This window comes from Neomonachus schauinslandi, chromosome 16 (genome assembly GCF_002201575.2).
Source record: "Neomonachus schauinslandi chromosome 16, ASM220157v2, whole genome shotgun sequence".
Classification (NCBI taxonomy): Eukaryota; Metazoa; Chordata; class Mammalia; order Carnivora; family Phocidae; genus Neomonachus; species Neomonachus schauinslandi.
Genome location: NC_058418.1, coordinates 58,368,909 through 58,393,775, shown reverse-complemented (window position 1 = coordinate 58,393,775; position 24,867 = coordinate 58,368,909). Strand labels below are relative to the sequence as shown.

The following is a 24,867-nucleotide window of genomic DNA, read 5'->3' as shown; positions in this document are numbered from 1 at the left end:
GGGCAGGGAGTGGGGGGCAGGGGGGGCAGGGGGAGCAGGGCCGGGGGTAGGGGGAGCAGGGCCGGGTGCGCCCTGCAGCCCTGCCCACCAGCCCTGGCTGACCAGGTGTGGAGCATCACCTACCACAGCTGGCTGACCTTCGTGCTGCTCCTCTGGGCCTGCCTCATCTGGACCGTGCGCAGCCGCCACCAGATGGCCATGCTCTGCTCGCCCTTCATCCTGCTCTATGGGCTGGTGCTGTGTGGCCTGCGCTACGTGTGGGCCATGGACCTGCGTCCTGAGCTGCCCACCACCCTGGGCCCTGTGAGCCTGCGTCAGCTGGGGCTGGAGCACACCCGGTACCCTTGCCTGGACCTTGGGGCCATGGTGAGTGACCCCCCGTGTCCCCCCTCACGTGGCGAGTGTCTAGGGCGCCTGTGACCTTCCACGACGGTGCCGTCTGCTCGCTGTCCGGCTCCCCCGTGGACATGGGACCTCTGGGAGGGCAGGGCTGTGTCTGGCTGTCTCCGTGGGGTCCCCTGTAGCCCGTCTGGAGCAGCGGCTGCGTCGATGTTTGTTGAGAGAATGAGGGATGACCTTGTGTCCTCGGGGGCGTGTCCCTGCGTCCCTGACGCAGCTTCCACGGTGCCCCCTGCTGCGCCTGCATCTTGGGAGCTTGGTGTCCCCGTGTGAGGCCGCTGTGTGCAGAGCGCCACGGACCCGGACGTCTGTGCCCCCGCCTGGCGGGTGCGGGAGGGTGCGTCTGGGCCCGCAGGGGGGCTGGCGCCCGGCCCTGGCTTTGGGGGGTGACGCTGCCCCCGCTCGTCCCAGTTGCTGTACACGCTGACCTTCTGGCTCCTGCTGCGCCGGTTTGTCAAGGAGAAGCTGCTGAAGGCGAAGGCCCCCGCCGCGCTGACGGAGGTCACCATGGCCAACAGAGGTGAGGCCCGGGGCAGCCGGGGGTGGGGGGGCAGTCCCCGCCCGCCGCCCGGCCCGAAGCCATGCCCACGCCGGCCCCTGGCTTGACCCGCAGAGCCGCCGCGGGCACGGACGCTGCTGCAGAGCCTGGGGGAGCTGGTCAGCGGCCTGCACGCCAAGTACTGGATCTACGTGTGTGCCGGCATGTTCGTCGTGGTCAGCTTCGCTGGCCGCCTGGTCGTCTACAAGATCGTCTATATGCTACTCTTCCTGCTGTGCCTCACCCTTTTCCAGGTACCTGGGCGGTGGCGGCGGGGCACACGGGGGACACGGGGGACACGGGCAGCCCCGGCCGCCCCTCACCGCCGCGCCCGCGCCCGCCAGGTCTACTACAGTCTGTGGAGGAAGCTGCTCAAGCTGTTCTGGTGGCTGGTGGTGGCCTACACCATGCTGGTGCTCGTCGCCGTCTACACCTTCCAGTTCCAGGACTTCCCCACATACTGGCGCAACCTGACGGGCCTCACGGATGAGCAGTGAGTGGGGCCGGGCGGGCGTGGGGGCCTTCCTGCTCCCCCCAGCCGCCCGGCTGCGGGTCTGACGGCTTCCCCCCGCAGGCTGGGGGACCTGGGTCTGGAGCAGTTCAGCGTGTCGGAGCTCTTCTCCAGCATCCTCGTCCCCGGCTTCTTCCTGCTTGCCTGCATCCTGCAGCTGCACTATTTCCACCAGCCCTTCATGCAGCTCACCGACCTGGAGCACGTGCCCCTGCCCGGTGCCCGCCTCCCGCGCTGGGCCCACAGGTGCGTGGCCGGCCCCTCATGTCTGCGGCCCCCTGGGGTGCAGACCGCCGTCCAGGCCCATGGCGGGGCCGGGGGGGGCCTGCAGCGTGCCGCGCCCCCCCCCAACTGGCACACACGAGGGAAGGGAAGGAGCCCGGTGGGTCTGCACGGGAGGGCCTGGAGCCCAGCCAAGGCCTCAGCTGCCCCCTTCAAACGCCGCGGGTGGGCCTGGCGGGTCAGCGTGACAGAACACCAGCGGGGGGCTTTGGGCGGGGCTTTCTTCCCACAGCCCTGGGGAAGGCAGGAATGGGAGGGGCCGGTGGGGCCGACCCCAGAAGCTGGGGTAGGAAGTGATGCTCTGGGCCCCCCAGGCAGGACACGGTCAGTGGGACCCCACTGCTGCTGCAGGAGGAGCAGGAGGAGCCCGGCGAGGAGGGGCCGATGAGCACGGCTGGCCCCTGCCCGGCCATGCAGGGCCCGGAAGGTGAGTCCCACGGGCAGCTGTGGGGTTCCTCTGCCCTGACGCTGTGAGCCCCTCTTCCTCACGGCGCCTCCCCTCGGCTGCAGCCAGCAAGTGGGGCCTGGTGGCCGAACGGCTGCTGGACCTCGCCTCCGGCTTCTCGGACGTCCTCACCCGAGTTCAGATATTGGTGCAGCGTCTCCTGGAGCTGCACGTCTTCAAGCTGGTGGCCCTGTACACCGTGTGGGTGGCCCTGAAGGAGGTAAGGACGGGACGGATGCCGCGCCCCCGTTTGCAACAGGGCCACGTGGAACGCAGTTGCTGGCCTCCCTGGGGGCCCCCCGGAGGTGGTGCTGTGCCCGCCCCAGCCTGCCCACCACTTCCCAGGTGTCGGTGCTGAACCTGCTGCTGGTGGTGCTCTGGGCCTTCGCCCTGCCCTACCCCCGCTTCCGGCCCATGGCCTCCTGCCTGTCCACCGTGTGGACCTGCATCATCATCGTGTGCAAGATGCTCTACCAGCTCAAGGTCGTCAACCCCCACGAGTACTCCAGCAACTGCACCGAGGTAGGGCCAGGCGGGAGCCTCGCCCAGCCGCCCGTACCTCAGGGGTCCCCAGTGACGGCTCTTCAGCTCAGGGTGGTGGGGAAGGGGGGGCCCCTCCTGTCTGTTGCCCTCCCCCACCCTGTGGCCGCCTCGTCCCCAGACACGTTGGCCCTTCCCCGTCAGGGTCGGTCAGAGGCTGACGGTCCACATGCGTCCCTGGTTGGGGGTCGCTGGGGTCTGGCCTGGACCTGTCCGGAGCTGTGGCTGATGTGGGGGGGCTGGGTAGGGTGGGCCGTCCTGGGGTCACAGTCTAGCAACCGGGGGGCGCGGGGAGCAGGTGCTGATTCTCCATTTCCCCAGCCCCTCCTCAACAGCACCAACCTGCAGAAGGCAGAGATCAGGCAGTCCTTGCTGTACCGGGGGCCTGTCGACCCTGCCAACTGGTTTGGGGTGCGGAAGGGCTTCCCAAACCTAGGCTACGTCCAGGTGAGCAAGGGGCCGCAGGGTCGTGGGGCTGGGCGGGGGCGGTGGGTGGAGCGTGACCGTGCCCCCCTCCCCAGAACCACCTGCAGGTCCTGCTGCTGCTGGTGTTCGAGGCCATCGTATACCGGCGCCAGGAACACTACCATCGGCAGCACCAGCTGGGCCCGCTGCCCGCCCAGGCCGTCTGTGCCGACGGCACTCGCCAGCGGCTGGACCAGGACCTGCTCAGCTGCCTCAAGTACTTCGTCAACTTCTTTTTCTACAAATTTGGGCTAGAGGTGAGGCCCAGCGTCAACCCTCACCCCTTCCCTGGCCACCCCCCGAGGACGGGGAGGCCCATGTCACCCTCTGTGTGGCCTTTGCTGGACATCAGCAGTGTGCAGGCCCTCGAGGGCCACCTGGGGGGGGGGGCGCACAGGGGAAGGGCCTCCGAGGGGCTGGACCTCCCGGGCTCAGTCGGCCTGCCCTCGCAGAGTAAGGGCTGTAGGGTCTGGGACCCCGGCCGGAGACCGGGTCACAGGTCCACTGTGCTTGGAAGCCCCTGAGCCGTGGCTCCCCCTTCCGCCCTCACGGTGGAGGCATGTCCGGCCTCTCCACGCTTCCACGAGGACGGTGTGGGCCGTGGTGAGCTGGGCTGCTGCCCCCACTGCTTGGAGCCCACCCAACCTCCCAGTCTGCCCGGAAGCGGGGCCCAGAAGGCCCGCCCCGCCGGCAGCTCACTGTGCGCCCCATCCTCTGCCACCCCCAGATCTGCTTCCTGATGGCCGTGAATGTGATTGGGCAGCGCATGAACTTCATGGTCATCCTGCACGGCTGCTGGCTGGTGCTCATCCTCACCCGCCGGCGCCGTGCAGCCATCGCCCGCCTCTGGCCCAACTACTGCCTCTTCCTGGCGCTCTTCCTGCTCTACCAGTACCTGCTGTGTCTGGGCATCCCCCCCGCCCTGTGCATCGGTGAGCGGGCGGTGGCTGCGCGCCCCTGGGGGCCACACCAGAGTCTCCGAGGGCGGGCGCCTGGGCGGGGGGTGAGGGGGGCCGCACGCGGCTGGCCGTCCTGCACGACCCCCAGGTCTGGCCTCATCCCCTGGGGGTGCCCCTGGCGGCGCTCTGCCCCGGCTCTCTCCGGGTGGTCTCTGGAGCGGGCCCGTGGGTTTGCCGCAGTGCATGGCGGTACGGCGTCCTTGGCATGGCCTGCACCTCCAGTGTCCCCAGCCCCCCAGCGGAGGGACTGCTGCTTCCTGCGCCATCGGCGAGCTCGGTATCCGCGAGCAGGGCCTCCTGAGCGGGCCGCGGGCGGGGCTCGTGGGGGCCGGCGTTCTCGGCTGTTTCTGGCGCACTTGTCAGTTGGCCTGTGTGTGGAGAAGTGCCCGGCTTTCTCCCCGCTCTGCTGCTTGTCGGAACGGCCGCGCCCCCAGGCCTTCCACCGCCGCGGCCGCGCTCCTCGAGGCTGCCCCGTGGGCCTGTGGGCGCGTGAGGCCGTTGGCGAGTCACATGGGAGCGTTCGCACCCCAGCTCCCTGCCCCACGCGGCCACCGCTGGCCGGACTGTTTCCGAGTGTCTCAGAAACTGACCCCACAGCACGTGACCTTGAGGCCAGCTCTTCAGCCAGACACATTCGAGACCCCCTGTCCTTGCGTCTGTCCTTCACTCCTGTTTCGGGGGCTGTTTTGGACCTTGTTACGCAGAATTGCTGAAGTAGGACCTTCCCGGATGCCCTTCGCGCAGCTCCCCCGAGTCAGCTGGGGCGTGAACCATGGTGCGGGCCCCGCGCCACCTCCCGTCGTGCTGTCTCCTTGGTGCCGGCTGAGCTCCGTGGTTTGCCTTTTAGGACCTTGGAGCTTTTGAGGAGCCTGGGCTGTGTCCCTCAGTTGGGGATAGTCTGGTGTCTGTTAGGCCAGGTGAAGTCACCCTTCTGGCGGGAACGCCGCAGCCGGGAAGCGCCCTGCTCCGCGGGGCTGGCGTGTCTCCGCTCGGGGGCCGCTCCCTGTCCCTCGGGGGCAGTGCTGACTGTGGGTCTCCCCTGAGGCTCTGCGAACGTGCTATTCCTCCCGGACGTCTCGGGCTGCTTCCAGCCTCCATCAGAGGGTCCTATCTGTGGGGGTCATTCGCTGGGTTTTCTAGTGGTGCCTTGCTGGTTCTACAGTTACTGGTCCTCTGTCCCCCGCTGACGTGTCCGCTTGCTCTTTCCTGTGTGGACACGGGGTGCTGCCTCTTTGTTGTTCACACGGTTGCTGTGTTGGCCCCAGGAGCCCCTGGGCCCTGTCGCGGGCCCACCACCTTCCGAGCATGCCCACACTGCGCCTGTAGACGCCCCTGCCTCAGCCTGTGCCCTCCGCCCAGCCAGGGAGTCCTCCCCGCCCCGTGGAGCGCCCCTTCCTGTCCCCACAGGCTGAAATGGAGAAACGAGATCTGGGCCCGGGGTGTGCTTGCTGCTTTGGGTGACTTTCTTCAGGCAAAACACTGTTTTCCAAAGCGGCGTGGGTGGGCTCTGCTCTTCCCCATTCCTAGGGGGTCTGCCACACACGGGTCGTCCAGGTGGACCCGCAGTCTGTGCCCCATCCTGGGTCCCCAGCATCCACGTACTTTCTGGAGTTAATAATGTGGTCAAGTTCATTCTCTGGCGGTTCCCTAAGGCCTCCCCAGCACCCCGAGCTTGGGGCCGTGTGGGCCCTTCGCAGCCTGCCCGCCCCCCGCTTGGGCAACCACAGATGTCCGTCCCCAATGTCACGGAGCTAGAATTGTGCCCCAGGGCGCCTCGGGGCTGGCTTGTTTCACTCGGCGAATGTAGTTGGGGTGTGTCTGGGCGGCCATGGGCATTGGTGTCTGGTGCTCTCCCCCCGCTGAGGACTATCTGTGCTGGACGGACATAGCTCTGTCATCTCTGGCCCCTGGCAGGTGCAGGTTGTTGCTGGCATGGGGCTCTCTGCAGGGACATTGTCGGGGGCGTCCAGCCACAGGCTTCTGTGTGGGCATAGTTCTCGCTTCTCGGGGACTCGTGTGCAGAGCTGGTCGTTGACGTTCCTGCCAGGGATGGACGTGGGACCTGGTTTTTCTGCATCCTCACTGGTGTTTGTGGTGTCCCTGTATTTTGTCTTGGCTGGTAGGTGCATGACAAAGCCTCATTTGGGGCCCTCCATGCCATGACCACGCCCCAAGCAGGCCTGCCCACCTATGACTTCCTGGGCTGGCTCTTCGGTCCTTGCCTGGGGCCTGGGCCAGTTGATGCCTGAAGAATGCGCTAGAATCTCTGGCCTGTGTGCTTTGAACAAGAGGTGGGGTGTTTCTGAGACCGTGTGAATGCACAAGTGGGTGCAAGAATGAGGCCTGTGAACCCGGCGGCTGTGGGCCTGCAGATGGGGTCCTAACGCACACCCCGCACCCACAGACTACCCATGGCGCTGGAGCCAGGCCATCCCCATGAACTCGGCGCTCATCAAGTGGCTGTACCTGCCCGACTTCTTCAGAACCCCCAACTCCACCAACCTCATCAGTGAGTGCCTGTGGCCCGGCCCCCCACGCACCGCCTGCCAGCCTCATGGGAGGGCACTGAGGTTTTGCGTGGGGACGGACAGCCCTTGAGCGGAGGCCTGCCTCCACCAGCAAGGGGCACGGTGTCTGGGCCTCCCTGGCCGGCCAGCCCTGTGGGTCCCCAGAGGGGCCTTGCCCCACGACGGTGTCCAGTTCTCTGGGCATGTTTCCTGAGACAGAGGCCCACCTCCCGTGTGTACGCGCAGCCACACACACCTGCATCTGCTCGCAGGTGTGCGCACAGGGGTGGACACCAGCAGGGCCCCTTGTGTGGACGCAGGTGTGCGTGCGGCTGTTGGGGGGGGGGTGCCCCCGCGGCACGGGCGGACAGGCACGTCCCCCGCTGTCCATGCTCACATGTGGACATCCGTGGTTCCCACGGCGGGCCCCTGCAGACACACAACGGTGCTTCCCCCCGGCCCGTGCTGCCGAGCGCTGCCCTCGCGTGGCCAGCCGTCTCCCATGTGCCCGCAGGTGACTTCCTGTTGCTGCTGTGTGCCTCCCAGCAGTGGCAGGTGTTCTCCGCCGAGCGCACGGAGGAGTGGCAGCTCATGGCCGGCATCAACACTGACCACCTGGAGCTGCAGCTGGGCGAGCCCAGCGCCGTGCCCAACTTCATCTACTGCAGGTGGGTCCTGGGCGCTGCAGAAGCGGCTGGTCTGCAGGCGGGCACACGAGCCCGGGACGGGTGCTGCCGGCAGCACACCTGAGCCCAGGAGGAGGGGCAGACGCTGACCTGGCCGCAGGGATGCGTTCCGCCGGCATCCCTGGTCCGGGGCTGCCCGGTCCCTGCAGTGACAGCCTGTCTGACAGGTCCTACCTCGACATGCTGAAGGTGGCTGTCTTCCGCTACCTCTTCTGGCTGGTGCTGGTGGTGGTGTTTGTCACGGGGGCCACGCGCATCAGCATCTTCGGGCTGGGCTACCTGCTGGCCTGCTTCTACCTGCTGCTCTTCGGCACCAGCCTGTTGCAGAAGCACACGCGCACGCGCCTCGTGCTGTGGGACTGCCTCATCCTGTACAACGTCACCGTCATCATCTCCAAGAACATGCTCTCAGTGAGCCCGGCTCCGCCCGGCCCCGCCCCCGCCCCGCCCCCGATCGGTCTCCCCGGCCCCGGCCCCGCCCCCGCCGGCCCCTGGCCCCGCCCCGCCCCTCCGGCCCCAGGCTGACCACCTTCCTGCCCCAGCTCCTGTCCTGCGTGTTCGTGGAGCAGATGCAGAGCAGCTTCTGCTGGGTCATCCAGCTTTTCAGCCTCGTGTGCACCGTCAAAGGCTACTACGACCGTGAGTAGGCGGGGGGCGCGCTGTGGGCCGGGCCCAGGGACGCGCACTGCTCCTGGGGCCCCCTGCCCTGAGCCGGACCGTCCCACAGCGAAGGAGATGCTGAGCAGGGACCGGGACTGCCTGCTGCCCGTGGAGGAGGCTGGCGTGCTCTGGGACAGCGTCTGCTTCCTGTTCCTGCTGCTGCAGCGCCGCGTCTTCCTCAGCCGCTACTTCCTGCACGTGCGCGCCGAGCTCCAGGCCACCGCCCTGCAGGCCTCCAGGTCAGCCCCGGCCCCAGGTGCCCCAGGGCCCCTTGTCCCCGCTCCAGCGCCGCGCGTCGCTCGCGACCTCCTCGGGGCCCGAGCGCCTCCTCTCAGCCCCGGCTCTGCCGCTGGCCGGGGCTCGTCCGTTTTCGCCCGCACGCTGGCCGCAGGGTGCCCTGCTCCTGCCCGCTGACGCCTCTTCAGTTGCGTGTTTTCACTCTCCGTGAGCCTGGAGGCGGCAGGAGGGTCTCCTCCTCCCGATCCCAGCACAGGGCGAGGGGGCAGTCAGATGGGGCCGAGCCCACAGGTGCAGGAGCCGGGGAGCTGGAGCTCAGCGTCCCCGGGGTGACCGCTCCCCACAGGGGCTTCGCGCTGTACAACGCCGCCAACCTCAAAAGCATCGACCTCCACCGCAAGGCCGAGGAGAAGTCCCTAGCCCAGCTGAAAAGGCAGTAGGTGGTATCCGGGGCGGGGACCCCGGGCTCTCCTCACCAGCTGTCCTCATCAGCTCGGTGCTCAGGGCCACCCCCACCCCCTAGGATGGAGCGTATCCGTGCCAAGCAGGAAAAGCACAGGCAGGGCCGGGCGGGCCACCGTCACTCCCAGGAACCCCCAGACCCCACCCAGGAGCCAGGTGAGTAGGCAGGGGGTGGAAGGGCTCCCAGGTCCTGGCATGTCCGTGCCACGTGCTGTCCACGGGCCTTCCCGCCCATCTGTCCCGTGCCATGTGGTCCCCGTGGCTCTGTGGCTAGCCCGCCACTGTCTGCGTGCACTTGTGGGCTGTCCGCTGCGCCCCACAGCACGGCGAGGCCCCTCCGTCCGCACAGAGGCGGTCTCCATCGGGGGGGCTGCCCTCGCCCTCCCCGTGCCTCTCCCTGCTGGCTCACGTCCGCCCCTCCACAGGGCCTGGCAGTCCAGGGGGCTCCTCCCCACGGAGACAGTGGTGGCGGCCCTGGCTGGACCACGCCACAGGTACCACCCTAGCCTGGCCTGCCGCGGCCACCCCGTCGGGGCCGCTGTGCCCGGGCCCCTTCCTTCTCAGCTGCTGTCTGCCTTCTGGGCGAGGGAGCTTGCTCTGTGTGCACCTCTGGCTGTGCCCCCGGGCCTTTCCCTCAGGCCTCACCCCAGCCTCGATTGAACCAGGTCCCCACGGCAGGCTCTGTGCTCTCCTCCCGTCGTTTGGACTCTCAGACGCACAAGTCTGGGTGTTCAGCGCTGATCCCCAGCCTGCCCTTGTGTTCCTCGTCCTGTCTGGTCTCGTGTCACTGCTCTGGCCTGTCCCCCATTCCGCCGACCCCAGCCCGCATGGGCTGTCCCCGAGGGTGGGGAGGGACACGCGGGCCTCTACCCATGGGTCACGGGATGCTGAGGGAACCCACACGCCTGTCTTGGGCCCACCCCAAACTGAAGAAACGAAGCTGAGAGGCTTGTGGGTGTGGGGGTGTGGAGGCCAGGCCCTCCCCCGGGGCGGACGGTCCTCAGCCCCGCCCTGCCCGCAGTCATCCACTCGGGGGACTACTTTCTGTTCGAGTCGGACAGTGAGGAGGAGGAGGAGGCCGTGCCTGAGGACCCCAGGCCATCGGCACAGAGTGCCTTCCAGGTGAGGCGGGAGGGTGCCCTGCCTTCCCCTGTCCACGGGCGCCTGGGCCCGCACAGCCCAGCGTGCAGAGACATGCTCTGGCCAGCCTGCCCAGATCCGTTCCGACCCCCAGAGCCCACTGGTCAGGTGGGCAGGCAGGCTGTAGGAGGCGCAGGTCGTGGGCAGCTATGTGCCCCTCTGTCCACCGCCTCCTGAGGTCAGCACTCCCACCGTCCAGGCCTGAGTGGCCACCAGTGGCCTGGCCTTGGAGAAGGGTCACGCGTGTTTGCTGGAAAAAGGACGGGCCAGGAGCCTCTTGCCTGTCTCTGGGCCCGGAGTTCTCAGGGAGTGACAGCCGTGTGCGCGGGCGGGCGGCTTGCCCTGCCTTCCCGCCACAGTCCCACGGGACCCAGGTGCTGCCCCGAAGCAGGGAGCCAGCTGAAGGCCCCCAGTGGCGGCCTGATCCCAGCCTCGTCCTCGGGAGCTGGCAGGTGGGCTGACCGGGATGGGCCGTCCAGGGCGGTGGGGCGCTAACGCAAGGACCCGGTCCACAGATGGTCTACCACGCGTGGGTGACCAACGCGCAGACGGTGCTGAGGCAGCAGCGGGAGGACCAGGCGAGGCAGGAAGGGACGGAGCAGCTGCCCACAGGTGCGCTGGCCGCGTGCAGGGTGGGGGCGGGTGCGCGGGGCTGCAGTGGCTGATCAGCACCCCGTGCCCAGGAGGCGGCCCAGGCCAGGAGGCAGAGTCGGCGGACGGCCCGGACGAGGCAGTGGCAGCTGGTATGTGCACCCTGGGGCCTGGGGGGCTGGGGGCCTCCTGGGGCAGCCTCTGCAGCGTCCTGCCTCCCGCCGGCCCACAGGCCCCGGCCACGTGATGCAGCGCGTGCTGAGCACCGTGCAGTTTCTGTGGGTGCTGGGGCGGGCGCTGCTGGATGGGCTGACGGACTGGCTGCTCGCCTTCACACGGCACCACCGTGCCATGAGTGACGTGCTGCGTGCCGAGCGCTACCTGTGCAAGCAGGGGATGTGTGGGGTGAGTGTGCATGCCCCGCCCCCCGCCGCCCGCCCCGCCCGCGCCCCGGGGAACCGCAGCCTGAGCCCTCCCTGCCGTGCAGGGCAGAGAGGTGCCCCGCAGCTGGGCAGAGCAGATGTACAGCAGCGAGGCCGAGGCCGCACCTCCAGGCCCCTCGGGGGCCCAAGACGCACCGAGTACAGCTTTGAGGTAGGTGCGGGCTGGCGGCGCGCACGGGGTGCGCAGACCAGGGGGTGCGTTGTCCGCCGGGGCCCGGGAGGCCCCTCCAGCCCCAGAGCCTGGGCAGAGCAGAGAGCAGGCTGCCTCGGTGACCAGCCTCACTTCCCACAGCGGACCGGGGGCCGAGGAGCCGCGGAGCACGACGACGGAGGACCTCGGCGGCCCGCTGGGCACGGGGTACCACACCCGCGGCGGCGGCGAGCTGGCCACCGAGCCTGGGGCTTCCCCGCACAGCTCCCGGGAGCTTCCTGCCGGCGCCGCGACCCGGATGCGCACGGCCAGCGAGCTGCTGACCAGGTCGGGGGGCGGGGGTGGGCGGCGGGGAGGGGCGGCGCCCCCTCGGAGCCAGGCCCAGTGCTGAGAGGGGTGTGGGCGCGGCTCCCCACAGGCGGCAGCACATCGGGGAGCTGGAGGAGGCCGCGCAGTTCGAAGCTGGGCAGGGCCGGGTCCTGCAGCTGCTGCAGGCCGCCTACCAATGCATGGCGGCCCACTCGGAACTGCTCTGCTACTTCGTCATTATTCTCAACCACATGGTCACCGCCTCGGTCACCTCCCTGGTGCTGCCCGTGCTTGTCTTCCTGTGGGCGATGCTGTCCATCCCGAGGCCCAGCAAGCGCTTCTGGATGACGGCCATCATCTTTACAGAGGTGGGCCACGGCCGGAGCGGGAGGGGGTGGGGCCTGGCCCCCCATGCTGAGCCCCCTCCCCCACAGGTGTCCGTGGTCACCAAGTACCTGTTCCAGTTTGGCTTCTTCCCCTGGAACACGCACGCCGTGCTGCGGCGCTACGAAAACAAGCCGTACTTCCCGCCACGCATCCTGGGCTTGGAGAAGACGGAGAGCTATATCAAGTACGATCTGGTGCAGCTCCTGGCCCTTTTCTTCCACCGCTCGCAGCTGCTGGTGAGTCCACTGGGCCTGGGCCGGCGAGCAGCAGGCAGGCGCCTCCCAGCACACGCCCCCCCCGCCGGCTGCCCAGCTGCAAGAGGCACGGCTGGACGTCGTGGGTCCCAGGGTGGGCCTGGCCATCTTGCCTGGCCTGAGCGCTGCCCAGTGTGGCCACGCCAGGCTCCTCACCTCCTTCCCTCCTTCCCTCTGCAGTGCTACGGCCTCTGGGACCATGAAGAGAGCCAGCTCTCCAAGGAGCAGGACCGGGGCAGTGGGAAGAAGGGGTTTGAGGAGGAGCGGGCACCGCTGGGACCCCAGACTGAGGCGGACACGGGGCCCCAGGGAGAGCCAGCAGTGGCCGGGGCCCTCACCCAGGACCACATCCAGGCAGAAGCAGGGGACGGGCCCGCAGAGCCTCCTGTGGAGCTCAAGCCCCAAGACACGAAGCGTATCAGCCTGCGGTTCAGGAAGAAAAGGAGGGAGAGTACGGAGCCCGTAGAACCTGCATCCACTGGTACGACGGCCCTGTCCGTGCACAGCCACCCCAGCCCACCCGGTTTCCCGCTGCCCCAGCCGGCCCACTGCCCGTGACCTGGGGAGGTCCCCATGCTCAGCCTGCTGGTCTGTGAAGTGGGGTGATGCCAGCCCCTGGTGGGAGGGGGTCTCGGGCTGGTTGGAGTCCGAGCTGCACTCAGCTCTCCAGGGGCTCCGGTCAGCAGTGGCTGCCCCCCACAGAAGGTGTGACGGCAGCCTCTGGGAGAGAGAAGTGGAGTCGCCCCCGGGAAAGAGTGACAGCCGTGGGGCTCCGACTGCAGAGCTTCTGCCTGGCCATGTGCGTGACTGCTGGCTGCTCCCGGGCAAGGGCGGGTGGGAGCAGCCGAGGCAGGCGCTGAGCCCCCTGCCCACACGCCCTCACCCACAGGGCCCGGAGCGTGTACCGGCCCCTGCAGCGCTTCTTCCACGATATCCTGCACACCAAGTACCGTGCGGCCACCGACGTCTATGCGCTCATGTTTCTCGCCGACGTGGTCGACTTCATCATCATCATTTTCGGCTTCTGGGCCTTTGGGGTGAGCGCAGAGCCCGGCGGCCACCCTGCTGCCCGCCCCCAGCTGCCCCCTGACCTCTGCTCTCCCGGCACAGAAACACTCGGCAGCTACAGACATCACGTCCTCGCTGTCGGACGACCAAGTGCCAGAGGCCTTCCTGGTCATGCTGCTCATCCAGTTCAGCACCATGGTCATCGACCGTGCCCTCTACCTCCGCAAGACCGTGCTGGGCAAGCTGGCCTTCCAGGTCGTCCTGGTGCTGGCCATCCACCTCTGGATGTTCTTCATTCTGCCCGCCGTCACCGAGAGGTGGGTGTCTGGCCCCGGGGACCTTGGGGCTCTGGCCTCGGGCAGGGTGCCCTGAGCCGGCCTTCCTGTCCCCCCAGGATGTTCAGCCAGAACGCAGTGGCCCAGCTGTGGTACTTCGTCAAGTGCATCTACTTCGCCCTGTCCGCCTACCAGATCCGCTGTGGATACCCCACCCGCATTCTTGGCAACTTCCTCACCAAGAAGTACAACCATCTGAACCTCTTCCTCTTCCAGGGGTGAGTGCGGGCTGGCCCGGGGCGCCAGGAGCCAGGCTGCCACCCATGGGCCCTCCTGACGGGCTCCCCGCCTCGGGCAGGTTCCGCCTTGTGCCATTCCTGGTGGAGCTTCGGGCCGTGATGGACTGGGTGTGGACAGACACCACGCTGTCCCTGTCCAGCTGGATGTGCGTGGAGGACATCTACGCCAACATCTTCATCATCAAGTGCAGCCGCGAGACTGAGAAGGTGCCTGGCTCAGGCGGGGAGTGGGGCAGATGGGCCATGAGGGCCAGGTGGGGCTGGCGGGGGGGGGGGGGGGGGGGCAGTGCCGTGAATGTGGCTGTCGGCGGGTAGCTGGCAGAGCGGGCCTGAGTGCATGCCCGGCCCAGGAGGCTTGACTGCTTGGCTCATGGGCATGAGGGCTGGGAGCTGGGGCAGTGGAGGTCAGCTGGGTTTTCTGTGTGAGCGGCTGCAGTGGGAGGTAACGGAAACAGGGCCCCCCCATGTACGGGTAGAGTTCAGACTCCTGGCATCGTCACAGAGCTGGCCACTATCACCAGGCAGGTCTAAAATACGCTCACGCTCTGCAGAGACCCCCGACTCTGCACAGACTTGTCTGTTCTGGAAGTTGGTGTCCACGCCATCACACGCCGCGTGGCCTACGTCTGGCTGCTTTCATTCTGCAGTTGCAAGGCTAGTCAATGTGGCCTGTGTCAGAAGTGAGGGTTTTGTGGCTGAGGAGCGTTCCTCCGTGTGACTGGCCCACTGTGCATGTACCCAGCAGTTACAAACAGTCCTGGACGGCGGGCTGGTTCCTCCTGTTCATTGCAACGCGCACTGCTATGGACACACGCGACGGGGGGCCGCACGGGGGCAGCTCCTGGTCTCGCCTGGTGGGGACTGCCCCTGCTGTCCACAGCGGCTGCCCCCTCTCCCATCCCCGCCGGCGCCCGTGACTCAAGGGGGTTTTGATTTGCATTTCCCTGATGGTGGATGATGGCGATGATCGTTTCGTGTGCTTGTCAGCGATCTGCTTTGCCCCTTTTGTCCTTGGCTTACTTGTTCTCTTTAAGAATTCTTTCTGCATTCTGGACATTAAACCCTTATCACACAGGATTTGCAGATAGGTTCTCCCATTCTCTGCGTGGTCTCTTCGCTTTTTTTTAAAGATTTATTTGAGAGAGGCGTAGAGCATAAGCCGGGGGAATGGCTGAGGGAAAGAATCTCAAGTGGACTTCTCAGTGTGGAGCCTGACCCAGGGCCTGACCTCACGACCTGAGCCAAGACCGAGTCAGACGCTTAACCGACTGAGCCACTGAGACGCCCCATCTCCTCACTTTCTTGATAGCATCCCATCTTCTGAAGCACAAACTCTTCTTTTTTTATAACGTAGTGTTTTTTCTCTCATTGCTCATGCTTTCCACGTTAGGTCTGAGAATTTTCCATTGAATCCAGATTGAGGTCTTAGATGGGGTCCTGCTGCTTTGGCATGTGGACAACCATTTGTCCCAGCAGCATCGCTGAAGAGACGGTCCTTCCCCCCATGGAATCATCCTGGCAGCACTCACTGGGCGGCGGGTCGCGTTCTGGGCCGTTGGGTTTCTGTGCTCACGTATCCACCCCGTCTCGAGTGCTAGAGCTTTGCAGTCAACTGTGACGCTTTAAAATCTGGCTTCACGAGCCCCTGGGTGGGCCCCAGGCTGTGGCTGCGTGAGGCCCCGGGGGTCTGGGCCAGTGCCCGCCTTCACCCTGGGGCAAGGGGGCGGGCAGGGCTGAGCCCCTGAGCCATGTCCCGCCCCCCAGAAATACCCCCAGCCCAAGGGGCAGAAGAAGAAGAAGATTGTCAAGTACGGCATGGGTGGTCTCATCATCCTCTTCCTCGTGGCCATCATCTGGTTCCCACTGCTCTTCATGTCCCTGGTGCGCTCTGTGGTCGGTGTCGTCAACCAGCCCATCGATGTCACTGTCACCCTCAAGCTGGGTGGCTACGAGGTGAGCCACCAGTTTGTGCCCGCTGGAAACAGGTGACAGCGGGCATGGGCTGCACCCCACCCACCTTCACGGCGTTCGGCACCATGGGGCCTCCCTGCCCCATCACAGTCGCCACCCCCCTCCCTGCAGCCCCTGTTCACCATGAGCGCACAGCAGCCGTCCATCGTGCCATTCACACAGCAGGCCTACGAGGAGCTGTCCAGACAGTTTGACCCTAACCCGGTGAGAGGGCCCCACCTGGCAGCAGCAGGGGGCTGGGGTGGGGGGGTGTCCAGGAGCCCCTCACTCAAGGGCTGCCTGGGGTCCAGCTGGCCATGCAGTTCATCAGCCAGTATAGCCCCGAGGACATCGTCACGGCACAGATCGAGGGCAGCTCCGGGGCGCTGTGGCGCATCAGCCCTCCAAGCCGGGCACAGATGAAGCGGGAGCTATACGATGGCGTAGCCGACATCACCCTGCGCTTCATCTGGAACTTCCAGAGGTGTGTGCTGGGCTGGGGCGGGACCGGGGGGTGCAGCCCGCAGTGGGTCACACCGTGCCCCGGCACGCAGGGACCTGGCCAAGGGCGGCACCGTGGAGTACACCAACGAGAAGCACACCCTGGACCTGGCCCCCAATAGCAGTGAGCGGCGGCAGCTGGCCAGCCTGCTTGAAGGCACCTCCAACCAGTCCGTGTGAGTTGGGGCCTGGGGGCAGGGAGGCAGCTGGAAGGCCGGCTGGGCCTGACCCACCGGCCTTCTCCCTGCAGGGTCATCCGCAACCTCTTCCCCAAGTACATCCGGGCCCCCAACGGGCCTGAAGCCAACCCCGTGAAGCAGCTGCAGCCCAGTGAGTGTGTGTTGGGGGTGGGGGGGGGCAGCCTCAGCCCAGGGGGTGGGCGGTGGCCCTGACCCACTCTGCCCCTGCCCCAGATGAGGACGACGACTACCTCAGCGTGCGCATCCAGCTGCGGAGGGAGCGCGTGGGCGCAGGGGCCGCTGGCTTCCTCGAGTGGTGGGTCATCGAGCTGCAGGACTGCCAGGCTGAGTGCAACCTGTTGCCCATGGTCATCTTCAGTGACAAGGTCAGCCCACCCAGCCTGGGCTTCCTGGCTGGCTACGGGTGAGTGTGCTGCACGTGAGGGCAGGAGGGTGGATGGGTGGGTGGGGTGCAGCACCCCCAGCCTCACCCCGCCCCTGCCTGGCAGGATCATGGGGCTCTACGTGTCCATCGTGCTGGTCATCGGCAAGTTCGTGCGCGGCTTCTTCAGCGAGATCTCACACTCCATCATGTTCGAGGAGCTGCCCTGCGTGGACCGCATCCTCAAGCTCTGTCAGGACATCTTCCTGGTGCGGGAGACGCGGGAGCTGGAGCTCGAGGAGGAGCTTTACGCCAAGCTCATCTTCCTGTACCGCTCGCCCGAAACTATGATCAAGTGGACCCGTGAGAAGGAGTAGGAGCGGGGCTCCTGCACCCACGCATGAAGGAGTCGCCCAGCACACTGCTGGGTGCAGACACCCCGGCCCTGGCCGCCACGCCCTGACGCTGCTGCCAGAAGGGATCTGGGGCCCCTCCTCGGCCCGGCGCAGAGCCCTGTGCAGCCGGCACACTGGGCCAGGGGCTCCAGCCTTCCCTTCCCCACGCGTACTGTAGGGTTTTCTAATTAAAAATGTTTTTATTTATACAATTACAGGCTGTCTGCCCATCCTTGCCCTCCTGCTCCGGGGGGCCCCAGGCTCCGCTCCCGCTGGTGTGCGCCTCATCGTCACTGTTCTCCAGCAGATACTCCTGGATCTCTGGCGAGGGCCTAGGGAAAGCCGTACACTGGGAATCTGCCCCGCGGGAGCCACCGCCCAGAAGGAGCCCTCCGGCACTCCCCCAGCCGTGTGGCTAGCCCATACCTTTGGCTGCGGAGTCGGGCCTCGGCCAAGATGTAAGGTGGCAGGGGGTCCAAGGAGGGCTGCAACAGAGGATGGCCGTGGACAAGGGGCCGCGTGGCACTGAGCCCCGGGGGGTGGGCCTCCCCTGTCACGACCCAGGAGTGAGAACGACTCACCACATCCTTCATATTCACGCGGCAGCCGTAGCATAGCTGCTCGATGACATGGGCTCGGGAGTCCTCCCTGGAGGAGCAGAGCTGTGCCTGAGCACCGGCTTGGAGCCCCAGGGGCCTCACCTAGCCCGGCCAGCGGCTCGGGGCCCCAGGGTGCTGCACCTACCCTGGCCGGTGGCCTGGGGCTGACCACGGGGCAGGGCAGGGCCAGGAAGGGACTCACCTCCTGCACGGCCTGGTCCCCTGGCAGCAGTTCGGGGCCCTGCCCACCTCTGCAGCACGGCAAGGCACAGTGGGGGCCCCAGCCAGTGGGGTGGAGGGCTGCATCTGGGAGAAATCCTGGGTCTGAGCCCCGAACGCTGTGGCACTATCTGCAGGCAGAGATAGGCTGAGGCTCCTCCTGGGGCTGGACCCCCAACTCCCACTCCCCAGTGCCCCTCCCCCTCCTCACGGACCAGCGGCGTCGACGTCCAGCGAGCACATACAGAGCAGGCAGCGGGGGCCAGCGGCACAGCCGTCCCTGGGGGCCTTGACCAGCTTCTCACTGGTCCTGATGGGTGGGAGACGGGGCACCAAGGCAGCCTGAGGCTGGGCTTCACTCCTGCACAAGCGCCCGGGGGTGGGCTCAGGCCCACGCGCCCACCCCGCCGCGGGCACTGACGCACACATACCTGTACACGGTGCTGACTGTGGAGGGGAACTGGGCCTGCAGCCGGAGCAGGAAGCCCTCCATCAGCCGGTGGATGCTGGCCTTTTCGGGGGCCTAGGGATAATCAGATGGAGGGCTGTAAAAGGGGCGCCCCCAGGCCTGGCCCAGCAGCCAGCTAGCGTGGGGGCCAGGGCTTCACACCATCAGCCCTGAGCGTGCCAGGTCAGGGCTGGAGTGAGCCAGAGCACCCGCATCTGAGGTGTCCCCGTCACTGAACACACCTGCTGTTACACCCTCCGTGCGAGCCCCGCTTGGCCGAGCACCAGCCTGCCTCTCCTCGTGTGCTCCCAGGGAGCTGGTGTGGACACAGCTCAGGCCACTGAGAGAGTGCTGGCCCCCTCCGACCCCACGCTTGATAATCCCGCAACTCACCTTGGTGTCCATGGCTGGCGTGAAGACGGACGGAACGGCAAAGAGGCGGTTGTAGAAGGCGACCTCCTTCAGCGTGTGCTCACGCATGGGCCGTACTACCACCACGTCGCCGTGCCGCTCGTCGGAGAAGCCCTGCAGTGGGGGCACATTCACCATGGCACCCAGCACACGGGCTCACAGCCCTGCGTTCCCCGCGCCACACGGGAGACCCTGGCACGGACTCCCGACGCCACTTTCAAGTGACGTGGGCCAGAGGGGCCCCGGAAATGCCCGTTCCCTACCCACGTACCGTGTCCCAGGCGAGAAAGGCCCCTCTCCCCAGCGCCAGGCTGGTCATGAGCTTGATGGCCAAGCGGGTACAGCTGTCTCCTGTCATCACCTTGGAGTAGCCATGGGTCCGGGCCACGTGCAGGATCAGGTGGGTCCTGTAGAGCAGAGCCCAGGGTCTCAGGCAGGCTGGAAGGAGGAGGGCCTAGCTGCCAGGGTGGGGATGGGGGCTCACCGCAGGGTCTGCAGAAGCTCCTCTTTGGCCGTCAACGTCTTCACGGAGTCAAACAGTCGGGACAGAGCCTCGGTCTGGGCAGCCAGGTCCTGGGGGTCCTGGGTGCAGGGCTGGCTCGGCTGTGCCTCCCCCTGGGCTGAGCTGGGGCTGCCCCCAACCCCCTCAGCCCCCAGCGTATGCTGCTGCTGAAGGAAACTGTCCACAGCCACCTTGTAGGTCCCCACAGTCCCCACTGGCTTCTGGGCAGAGCAGCGCAGCACGGACGGCGGCAGGGCAAACACCTTCCAGGGCAGGGAGAGAGCATAAGGCCCAGGTCTGCCCCCCACGTGCCGGGAGCAAACAGGCCAAGGGTGAGGCCCGCAACTGACCCCACCAAGTAGGCACAGGCCCTTGTGGGCACCCGGCGGCCCGCCCTCACAGTCAGGCCCACCCACCTCTTCCAAGGTGACAACGTGCCACGGAAAGCCAAGGGTCTGTAGGATCAGCTTCACATCAGACAGAGTTTTTGCTCTGTCCTCCCGGCTCTGGCCACAAGCTGCTCCCTCTAAAAAGTGCAGGCAGAAAGGAATCATGACTACAGAAGAGCCCAAGATGGGATAAGGCCAATGTCCTGTGAACAACTCTACAAAGCTTTCTGGTGGAAACCACAGGACACGAACCTGTTCTCAGGGAGGGCAGCATTATCAGAGTGGGGAGTGGCTTCTCTCCAGTGCACAGGGGAGGGGCGGGGGGAGGCGTGACGGACCCCAGGGCCCCAGACCCAACTGGGAGCCTATCTCAGGGAGCATCTGGCCCCTGGCCTCTCCCACCCAGGGCCCCTGATCCATGGACACTAGGCACATACGCCTGCCTGACTCTAACAAAAGTCTAAGACAACAACAGTGCCTTTGTTGCCAGACCCATGTGTTGCCTCCAAAGACTCATTAAGCTTAAGGGCCTCATCAAGGGCACAGCACCAGCTGTCTCAACTGGGCTCATCCTAAGCGGCTGGGGCCGGGGCTGGGATGGCTACACATACCATCGACATATACGACCCCTGGCACAAAACGCAGTCTTTTGGCAGAATCTCGACTCAGGCCCTAGAGAGAAAAGGGACAGGACCTCAGCCCCACAGTCAGAAGCCAGAGGCCACCTTCCTGGCACAAACCACTCTCCACCCGAACTGATGTCCTCCAGGAAGGGGTGTTCCCCACCTGGAACAGACAAACCATTCAGACAAAGTGCCGAGCAGGCCCCATGGGGAGGCCACACAGCCTGACATGGTCAAAGTGGCTGCCTAGGCATCTTCACCGCCCCAGTAACACCTGCTCCTCACCAGTTTGTCTCCCACGGCCCCCCCACCCCCCCCCCCCCCCCAAGCAATGTCCTGAGAGGTGCCTGCCTGAGCACCTCTGACTGCTGAGTGCAAGAGGACAACAGACTACCATCAAGGTGTTATCAGTTAGAGGAAACAGGGGCTCCAGGTGCCGGACAAAAGGCCAACAGAGTGGGCACTTACACCAGGCCAGGCTTAGGGAGCCATGAAGTGAGAGCAGAACAGCACCTTGCTGGAGCCCCCGGGACAGACCACCTCTCTCATCTGTGCCCCTCACTGGGAATGCAGAGAGTCTGTGTATGTCCCAGCCCCAGGTCAAGGCCTCCACGGCAGCCAGGGCCCTCAGGAAAAGCCCTAGCCATCTCCAACACGCTGGACAACAGTGTGAGTGGGCTGCTGAGAGCCTGGAGCACAGCTCCCCAGAGAGCACCCTCTCCCGTACGCTCTCCCTCCCCACCCAACTTCACATCCCCTGGCATCCCCACTGCTCATTTGGGTCTCCCCTTAAACTTCTCAAGGAAGCTGCCCGACCCCAGCCAGGCTGGACCCCTTTTGGGTTCCCCAAGGCACCTGGTCGTATTTCAAGGTTTTGTCCTGGACCCAGGACCAGGGGGAGGCCCATGAACTCAGGAACACCTCAAGCAACGCTCCACCATGCCGCCACATGTTCCCTGTGACTAGGATTCTATGCAGTCGGCAAACAGTCCTACACTTGGGCACAGCTGGGTGCTCCAGACTCAGCTTCCAGTTTGTGCACCTCTGTATACACATCCGACAACCCTCCGGGCATCCCAGCTAGGGGTGGGCTGCTCTCGCTAGCTGCAGGCAAGAGCCCCTCAGTCCTGGGCCCCCAACTCTGCAACTCAGCAGGGAAGCAGCCAGGACCCTGGAAGATGCTAGGAGACGTACCTCAAGGACCTGCCAGACCATGGAGCTGGATGAAGGCCCCCCAGACCATGCCAGGAGCACCTACGGGAGAAGGAACGTCACTGGAGAGCGCTGCGTCTCCCCCATGAGCAAGCCCACCCTCTCCACCACCACCATCACCTGTGCATGACACTGGGAGGGGAGGCAGGGGCTGAGAGCCAGGGGCCAGGGGGGCTGGGCTTCCCAGCTGGGCACCCCGCAGAAGAGTCACCCCAACACACTACCTTCTCACCCGGAAAGATCAACCGATTCTTCCCAAGCACGGCTCTGAACTTGTGGATGTAGAAGGCCCTGAAACAGTCCCTGCAACAGACAACCAGCAGTGTGGCCACACGGCCCCGATGGGGACGCAGCCTGACACGCTGTAGGGTTCCATTTTCCTTCTCTTACCAATGTCCATCTTTAAAAGCAGCATCTTGACAGAGGCTCTGCCCAGAAACTGACAATGGAAGCCAGGGTTGAGGGGTTCTTGCCAGCTGTGTCTGCCCCAGGACCAGCCCCATGCTGCACAGGGAGGCCCCCCCTTGGTCCCCAACAATCCTTACTAGTGTGAACTGATGTCTGAGGGGCCCAGAGCCCAGGAGCCACCTGTACCTCCACTCAGGAAGGCCCAGCAGGCAGAACGGACGGACACAGGGAAGTGCAGGGCAAGGCCAGCCGGACCCTCCCTCAAGCAGAGTGGAAGGCCCCTTCCAAAACTCCCACAGGGAGAAGTACTCTCTCTTGGGGTGAAGGGGGAAGCACTGAGTAGGCAGCAGGGGGTGCCCCATGTCCCAGAACACCATTCCCGAGCTGATACCATCTCGACAAGAAATTACCACCTTGACAAAGTTCATGCAAATGCACAGTCCTGGCTTCTTCAAACCCACAGAATCAGAACTTCCAGGGCGGGCCCTGGGAATCAGCAATCCTGAAAATCCTTCCAACTGATTCTCAGGCTCAGCTACAGGTTAGAATCACTCAGGCCAAATACATCGGAGAGAAGGTGCCAGAGTGAGGCCCAGGCATCTGCATTTAAAAGCTCCCTGGCAACCCAGGCAGGGAAGTCAGGGTCGATGACAGCAATGCGGCTCCCTGAGAGCTGCCCCACACCTGAGGCTGCACCCCTAAGTCTGCTTTCTTTTTCCGACTAAGACATACCAGGGGCGCCTGGGTGGCTCAGTCGGTTAAGAATCCAACTCTTGGTTTCGGCTCAGGTCATGATCTCATGAGATCAAGCCCCAACTCAAGCTTTGGGCTTAGCGTGGAGTCTGCTTGAGATTCTCTGTGCCCCGCCCCCTTGCCCACACCCTCTTTCCTTTTAAAGTAAATAAATAAACCTTTCTCAAAAAAAATGTCTTTTTTTTTTAAAGCCTTTATTTAATTATCTATTTTTTAGAAAGAGAAAGAGAACGTTGTGTGTGTGAGGAGAGAGGCAAGGCAGAGAGAGAGAAAATCTCAAGCAGATTCCACGCGGACCGCAAAGCCCGATGTGGGGCTCTATCCCGGGACCCTGAGATCATGACCTGAGTCAAAACAAGAGTCGGACGCTTAACCAACTGAGCTGCCCCTGAATAAATCTTAAAAAAAAAAAAAAGACACAGCAGTGTCCACAATTCCCCCTGCCCCCCACTGAACAGGCACCAGTCTGAGGCGTTGACCAAGCACCCCGCATTCCTTTATGGTCAGTAGGTCAACGTGGTGTTTAATAAAATGCCAGGACCCCAGGTGAGCAGCCACAGGCAGCGAGTCCCAAGAACTCACTCACCATCGAGGAGGGGTAAGGCTGCTAAAACACAGATGCTTGCTCGGGGCACAAAAAGAACCTGTGGCTGCCCACGGGCAGGGGGAGCTCTGAGCCCAGAAGGAGCTGCTGCAGCCTCTTCTCCTAACAGTCATCACTTCAGATGCTCTGAGAGATTAAAGCAATGGGTGCTTTACCTATGTTTATTCCAGTAGCACACACCAAGTTTACTGTGTTCCCAAAAGATGGCTGGGGAGGAGAAAGCTTTGGGAAAAAACCTCAGTCCCTTCAGTTTCTCTTTTGGAACATTCTGGAAAGTAGTGTCCAAGACTCGTGGAGACTATTTTAAAAACATAAGCTGGGGGACGCCTCGGTGGCTCAGTCAGTTAAGCGTCTGCCTTCAGCTCAGGTCATGATCCCAGGGTCTTGGTATCAAGTCCCGCATCAGGCTCCCTGTTCAGCTGGGACCCTGCTTCCTCTCCCTCGGCCCCTTCCGCCGCTTGTGCACCCCCCAGATAAATAAATTCTTTAAAAAACAAAAAAATCAAAAGACAAAAAAAATTAAAAAATCATCCCCAGAGCACCTGCGCAAGATCTCAGGATGCTCTAATCTGCCCCTAGATGCGTTCCAGCTGCCCCGAAATGCTCATCCTGCCTATACCTCACCTCACCCTCACTCTGCCACCTTCCCATAAGTGCCATCAGATGCCCTCCTGCCACCTGATCCACAGCTGGACCGTGGGAGAATTACGGCGTACCCACACAGAAACCCAATACCCCACACATGCACCAGAGTCACTGGAAGCGATGTTAGAAGTACATGCTTCAAAACAAGAGATAAAGCCACAGAAGAGGGGCAAGCCTGGCTAAGCCAGACCTCCCACCCACCTCCAGGCCTCACCTGCAGAAGGCATCTCCTGCTCGAATCACCACCACGGGTAGGCCTTCCGTGCACTTCACACACTTCAGTTCACGCCTTTCGAGACATGACGGGGGGAGGGTAGAACACAGATTGCAGACCTCCCTCCAGCGGGCTTTGGGGAGGTGGCGCTGCGATTCTCACCCCAACTGCTGTATGGGAAGCTCATGCGAGCAGCTGCGCACACACCAACCAAGGCTTTTGTCTTATCCAAACTACCGATACGAAAAAAGACAAGGGCCGTGGGGGATTTGAGTCTGCTTAAACCACCCGAGAAAGCACATAAAGGCCACCTGTCAGCCTCTCAAGTGCCGGCATGCCTGGAGGAACAACCTGTGTGAGTGGGGAGGGGAGAGAGATGGAAGCGGCGGGAGGAAGGCACCAGGAGGCCGACTCCTCTTCGACGGAGGGCCCAAGCTGCAAGAATTACCAGCGCCAGAGCGCAGAGGCAGCCCCTTTCCGGGGCGTTCGCCCCCGGCTAGAGAGGCACCCCCGGGGTGCTGCGGAGCACGGTGCAGCCCCCACCGGGACCCCGGGGCTTCTGGGCCCCAGCCTCGGCGGTCTCCTGGATTCCGCAGCGCGGCGCCGGGGGCGAACTGCAAGGCGCGGGCCGGGCCCTCGGGGCAGGGCTTTGCCGCCGGCTCGGCGCCGGGAAGGAGAGGGGCGGGTGCGGACGCCCAGCTCTTACCCAGGCCGCAGTGGCGGCGGTCCCTCGGGCGCTGGATCCCCGTAGTCCTCGCCAACCTGGCACATGGCTGCGCCCGGTCGCACAACAGTAAGCGCCGGCGGCGGGGAGACGCGCCCTAATAACGTCAGCGGGACGTCGTCGGGGCCGTGGCCAGCGGATTGGGGGCGGAGCGCGCGCTT

General features: G+C 64.9%; 2 protein-coding genes across 2 annotated transcripts in view; one reads left to right on the top strand and one right to left on the bottom strand.

Moving 5' to 3' along the window:
• Positions 1-17,167, top strand: part of PIEZO1 (piezo type mechanosensitive ion channel component 1) — a 54,261-nt gene extending 37,094 nt beyond the window's left edge. Inside the window, exons 2-41 of the mRNA XM_044922075.1 lie at positions 92-366; positions 811-919; positions 1,013-1,191; positions 1,282-1,430; positions 1,512-1,694; positions 2,045-2,157; positions 2,241-2,395; positions 2,521-2,697; positions 3,037-3,162; positions 3,237-3,437; positions 3,908-4,112; positions 6,544-6,648; positions 7,161-7,314; positions 7,500-7,743; positions 7,875-7,971; positions 8,060-8,231; positions 8,576-8,665; positions 8,753-8,847; positions 9,117-9,185; positions 9,713-9,813; positions 10,347-10,443; positions 10,515-10,574; positions 10,655-10,827; positions 10,910-11,016; positions 11,158-11,343; positions 11,435-11,693; positions 11,760-11,948; positions 12,147-12,447; positions 12,669-12,765; positions 12,856-13,003; positions 13,077-13,291; positions 13,369-13,527; positions 13,608-13,755; positions 15,313-15,501; positions 15,631-15,723; positions 15,810-15,982; positions 16,053-16,175; positions 16,250-16,329; positions 16,413-16,602; positions 16,688-17,167. Of these exons, the coding sequence (XP_044778010.1) occupies positions 92-366; positions 811-919; positions 1,013-1,191; positions 1,282-1,430; positions 1,512-1,694; positions 2,045-2,157; positions 2,241-2,395; positions 2,521-2,697; positions 3,037-3,162; positions 3,237-3,437; positions 3,908-4,112; positions 6,544-6,648; positions 7,161-7,314; positions 7,500-7,743; positions 7,875-7,971; positions 8,060-8,231; positions 8,576-8,665; positions 8,753-8,847; positions 9,117-9,185; positions 9,713-9,813; positions 10,347-10,443; positions 10,515-10,574; positions 10,655-10,827; positions 10,910-11,016; positions 11,158-11,343; positions 11,435-11,693; positions 11,760-11,948; positions 12,147-12,447; positions 12,669-12,765; positions 12,856-13,003; positions 13,077-13,291; positions 13,369-13,527; positions 13,608-13,755; positions 15,313-15,501; positions 15,631-15,723; positions 15,810-15,982; positions 16,053-16,175; positions 16,250-16,329; positions 16,413-16,602; positions 16,688-16,937 (6,236 nt within the window). The 3' untranslated portion in view covers positions 16,938-17,167. The remainder of the gene's footprint in view (positions 1-91; positions 367-810; positions 920-1,012; positions 1,192-1,281; positions 1,431-1,511; positions 1,695-2,044; positions 2,158-2,240; positions 2,396-2,520; positions 2,698-3,036; positions 3,163-3,236; positions 3,438-3,907; positions 4,113-6,543; positions 6,649-7,160; positions 7,315-7,499; positions 7,744-7,874; positions 7,972-8,059; positions 8,232-8,575; positions 8,666-8,752; positions 8,848-9,116; positions 9,186-9,712; positions 9,814-10,346; positions 10,444-10,514; positions 10,575-10,654; positions 10,828-10,909; positions 11,017-11,157; positions 11,344-11,434; positions 11,694-11,759; positions 11,949-12,146; positions 12,448-12,668; positions 12,766-12,855; positions 13,004-13,076; positions 13,292-13,368; positions 13,528-13,607; positions 13,756-15,312; positions 15,502-15,630; positions 15,724-15,809; positions 15,983-16,052; positions 16,176-16,249; positions 16,330-16,412; positions 16,603-16,687) is intronic.
• CTU2 (cytosolic thiouridylase subunit 2) lies at positions 17,140-24,793 on the bottom strand. Its single transcript, XM_021705671.1, has 15 exons — positions 24,689-24,793; positions 23,983-24,057; positions 21,583-21,661; positions 21,341-21,400; positions 20,135-20,195; positions 19,551-19,660; positions 19,117-19,397; positions 18,904-19,039; positions 18,615-18,746; positions 18,205-18,296; positions 17,989-18,083; positions 17,757-17,904; positions 17,537-17,603; positions 17,382-17,440; positions 17,140-17,287 (listed from the first exon to the last, which is right to left on the bottom strand). Exons 1-15 carry the CDS (start codon positions 24,751-24,753, stop codon positions 17,140-17,142), a joined length of 1,608 nt encoding a protein of 535 aa, XP_021561346.1. The 5' UTR covers positions 24,754-24,793.
• Positions 24,794-24,867: the final 74 nt, after the last annotated feature.

Coding starts and splice junctions, on each gene's coding strand:
- CTU2 (XM_021705671.1), bottom strand. CDS start 24,753: ATGTGCCAGGTTGGCGAGGACTACGGGGATCCAGCGCCCGAGGGACCG. Junction 24,058..24,688: donor CCGCCGCCACTGCGGCCTGG/GTAAGAGCTGGG, acceptor ATGTCTCGAAAG/GCGTGAACTGAAGTGTGTGA. Junction 19,398..19,550: donor ACGTTGTCACCTTGGAAGAG/GTGGGTGGGCCT, acceptor CTGCCCTGGAAG/GTGTTTGCCCTGCCGCCGTC.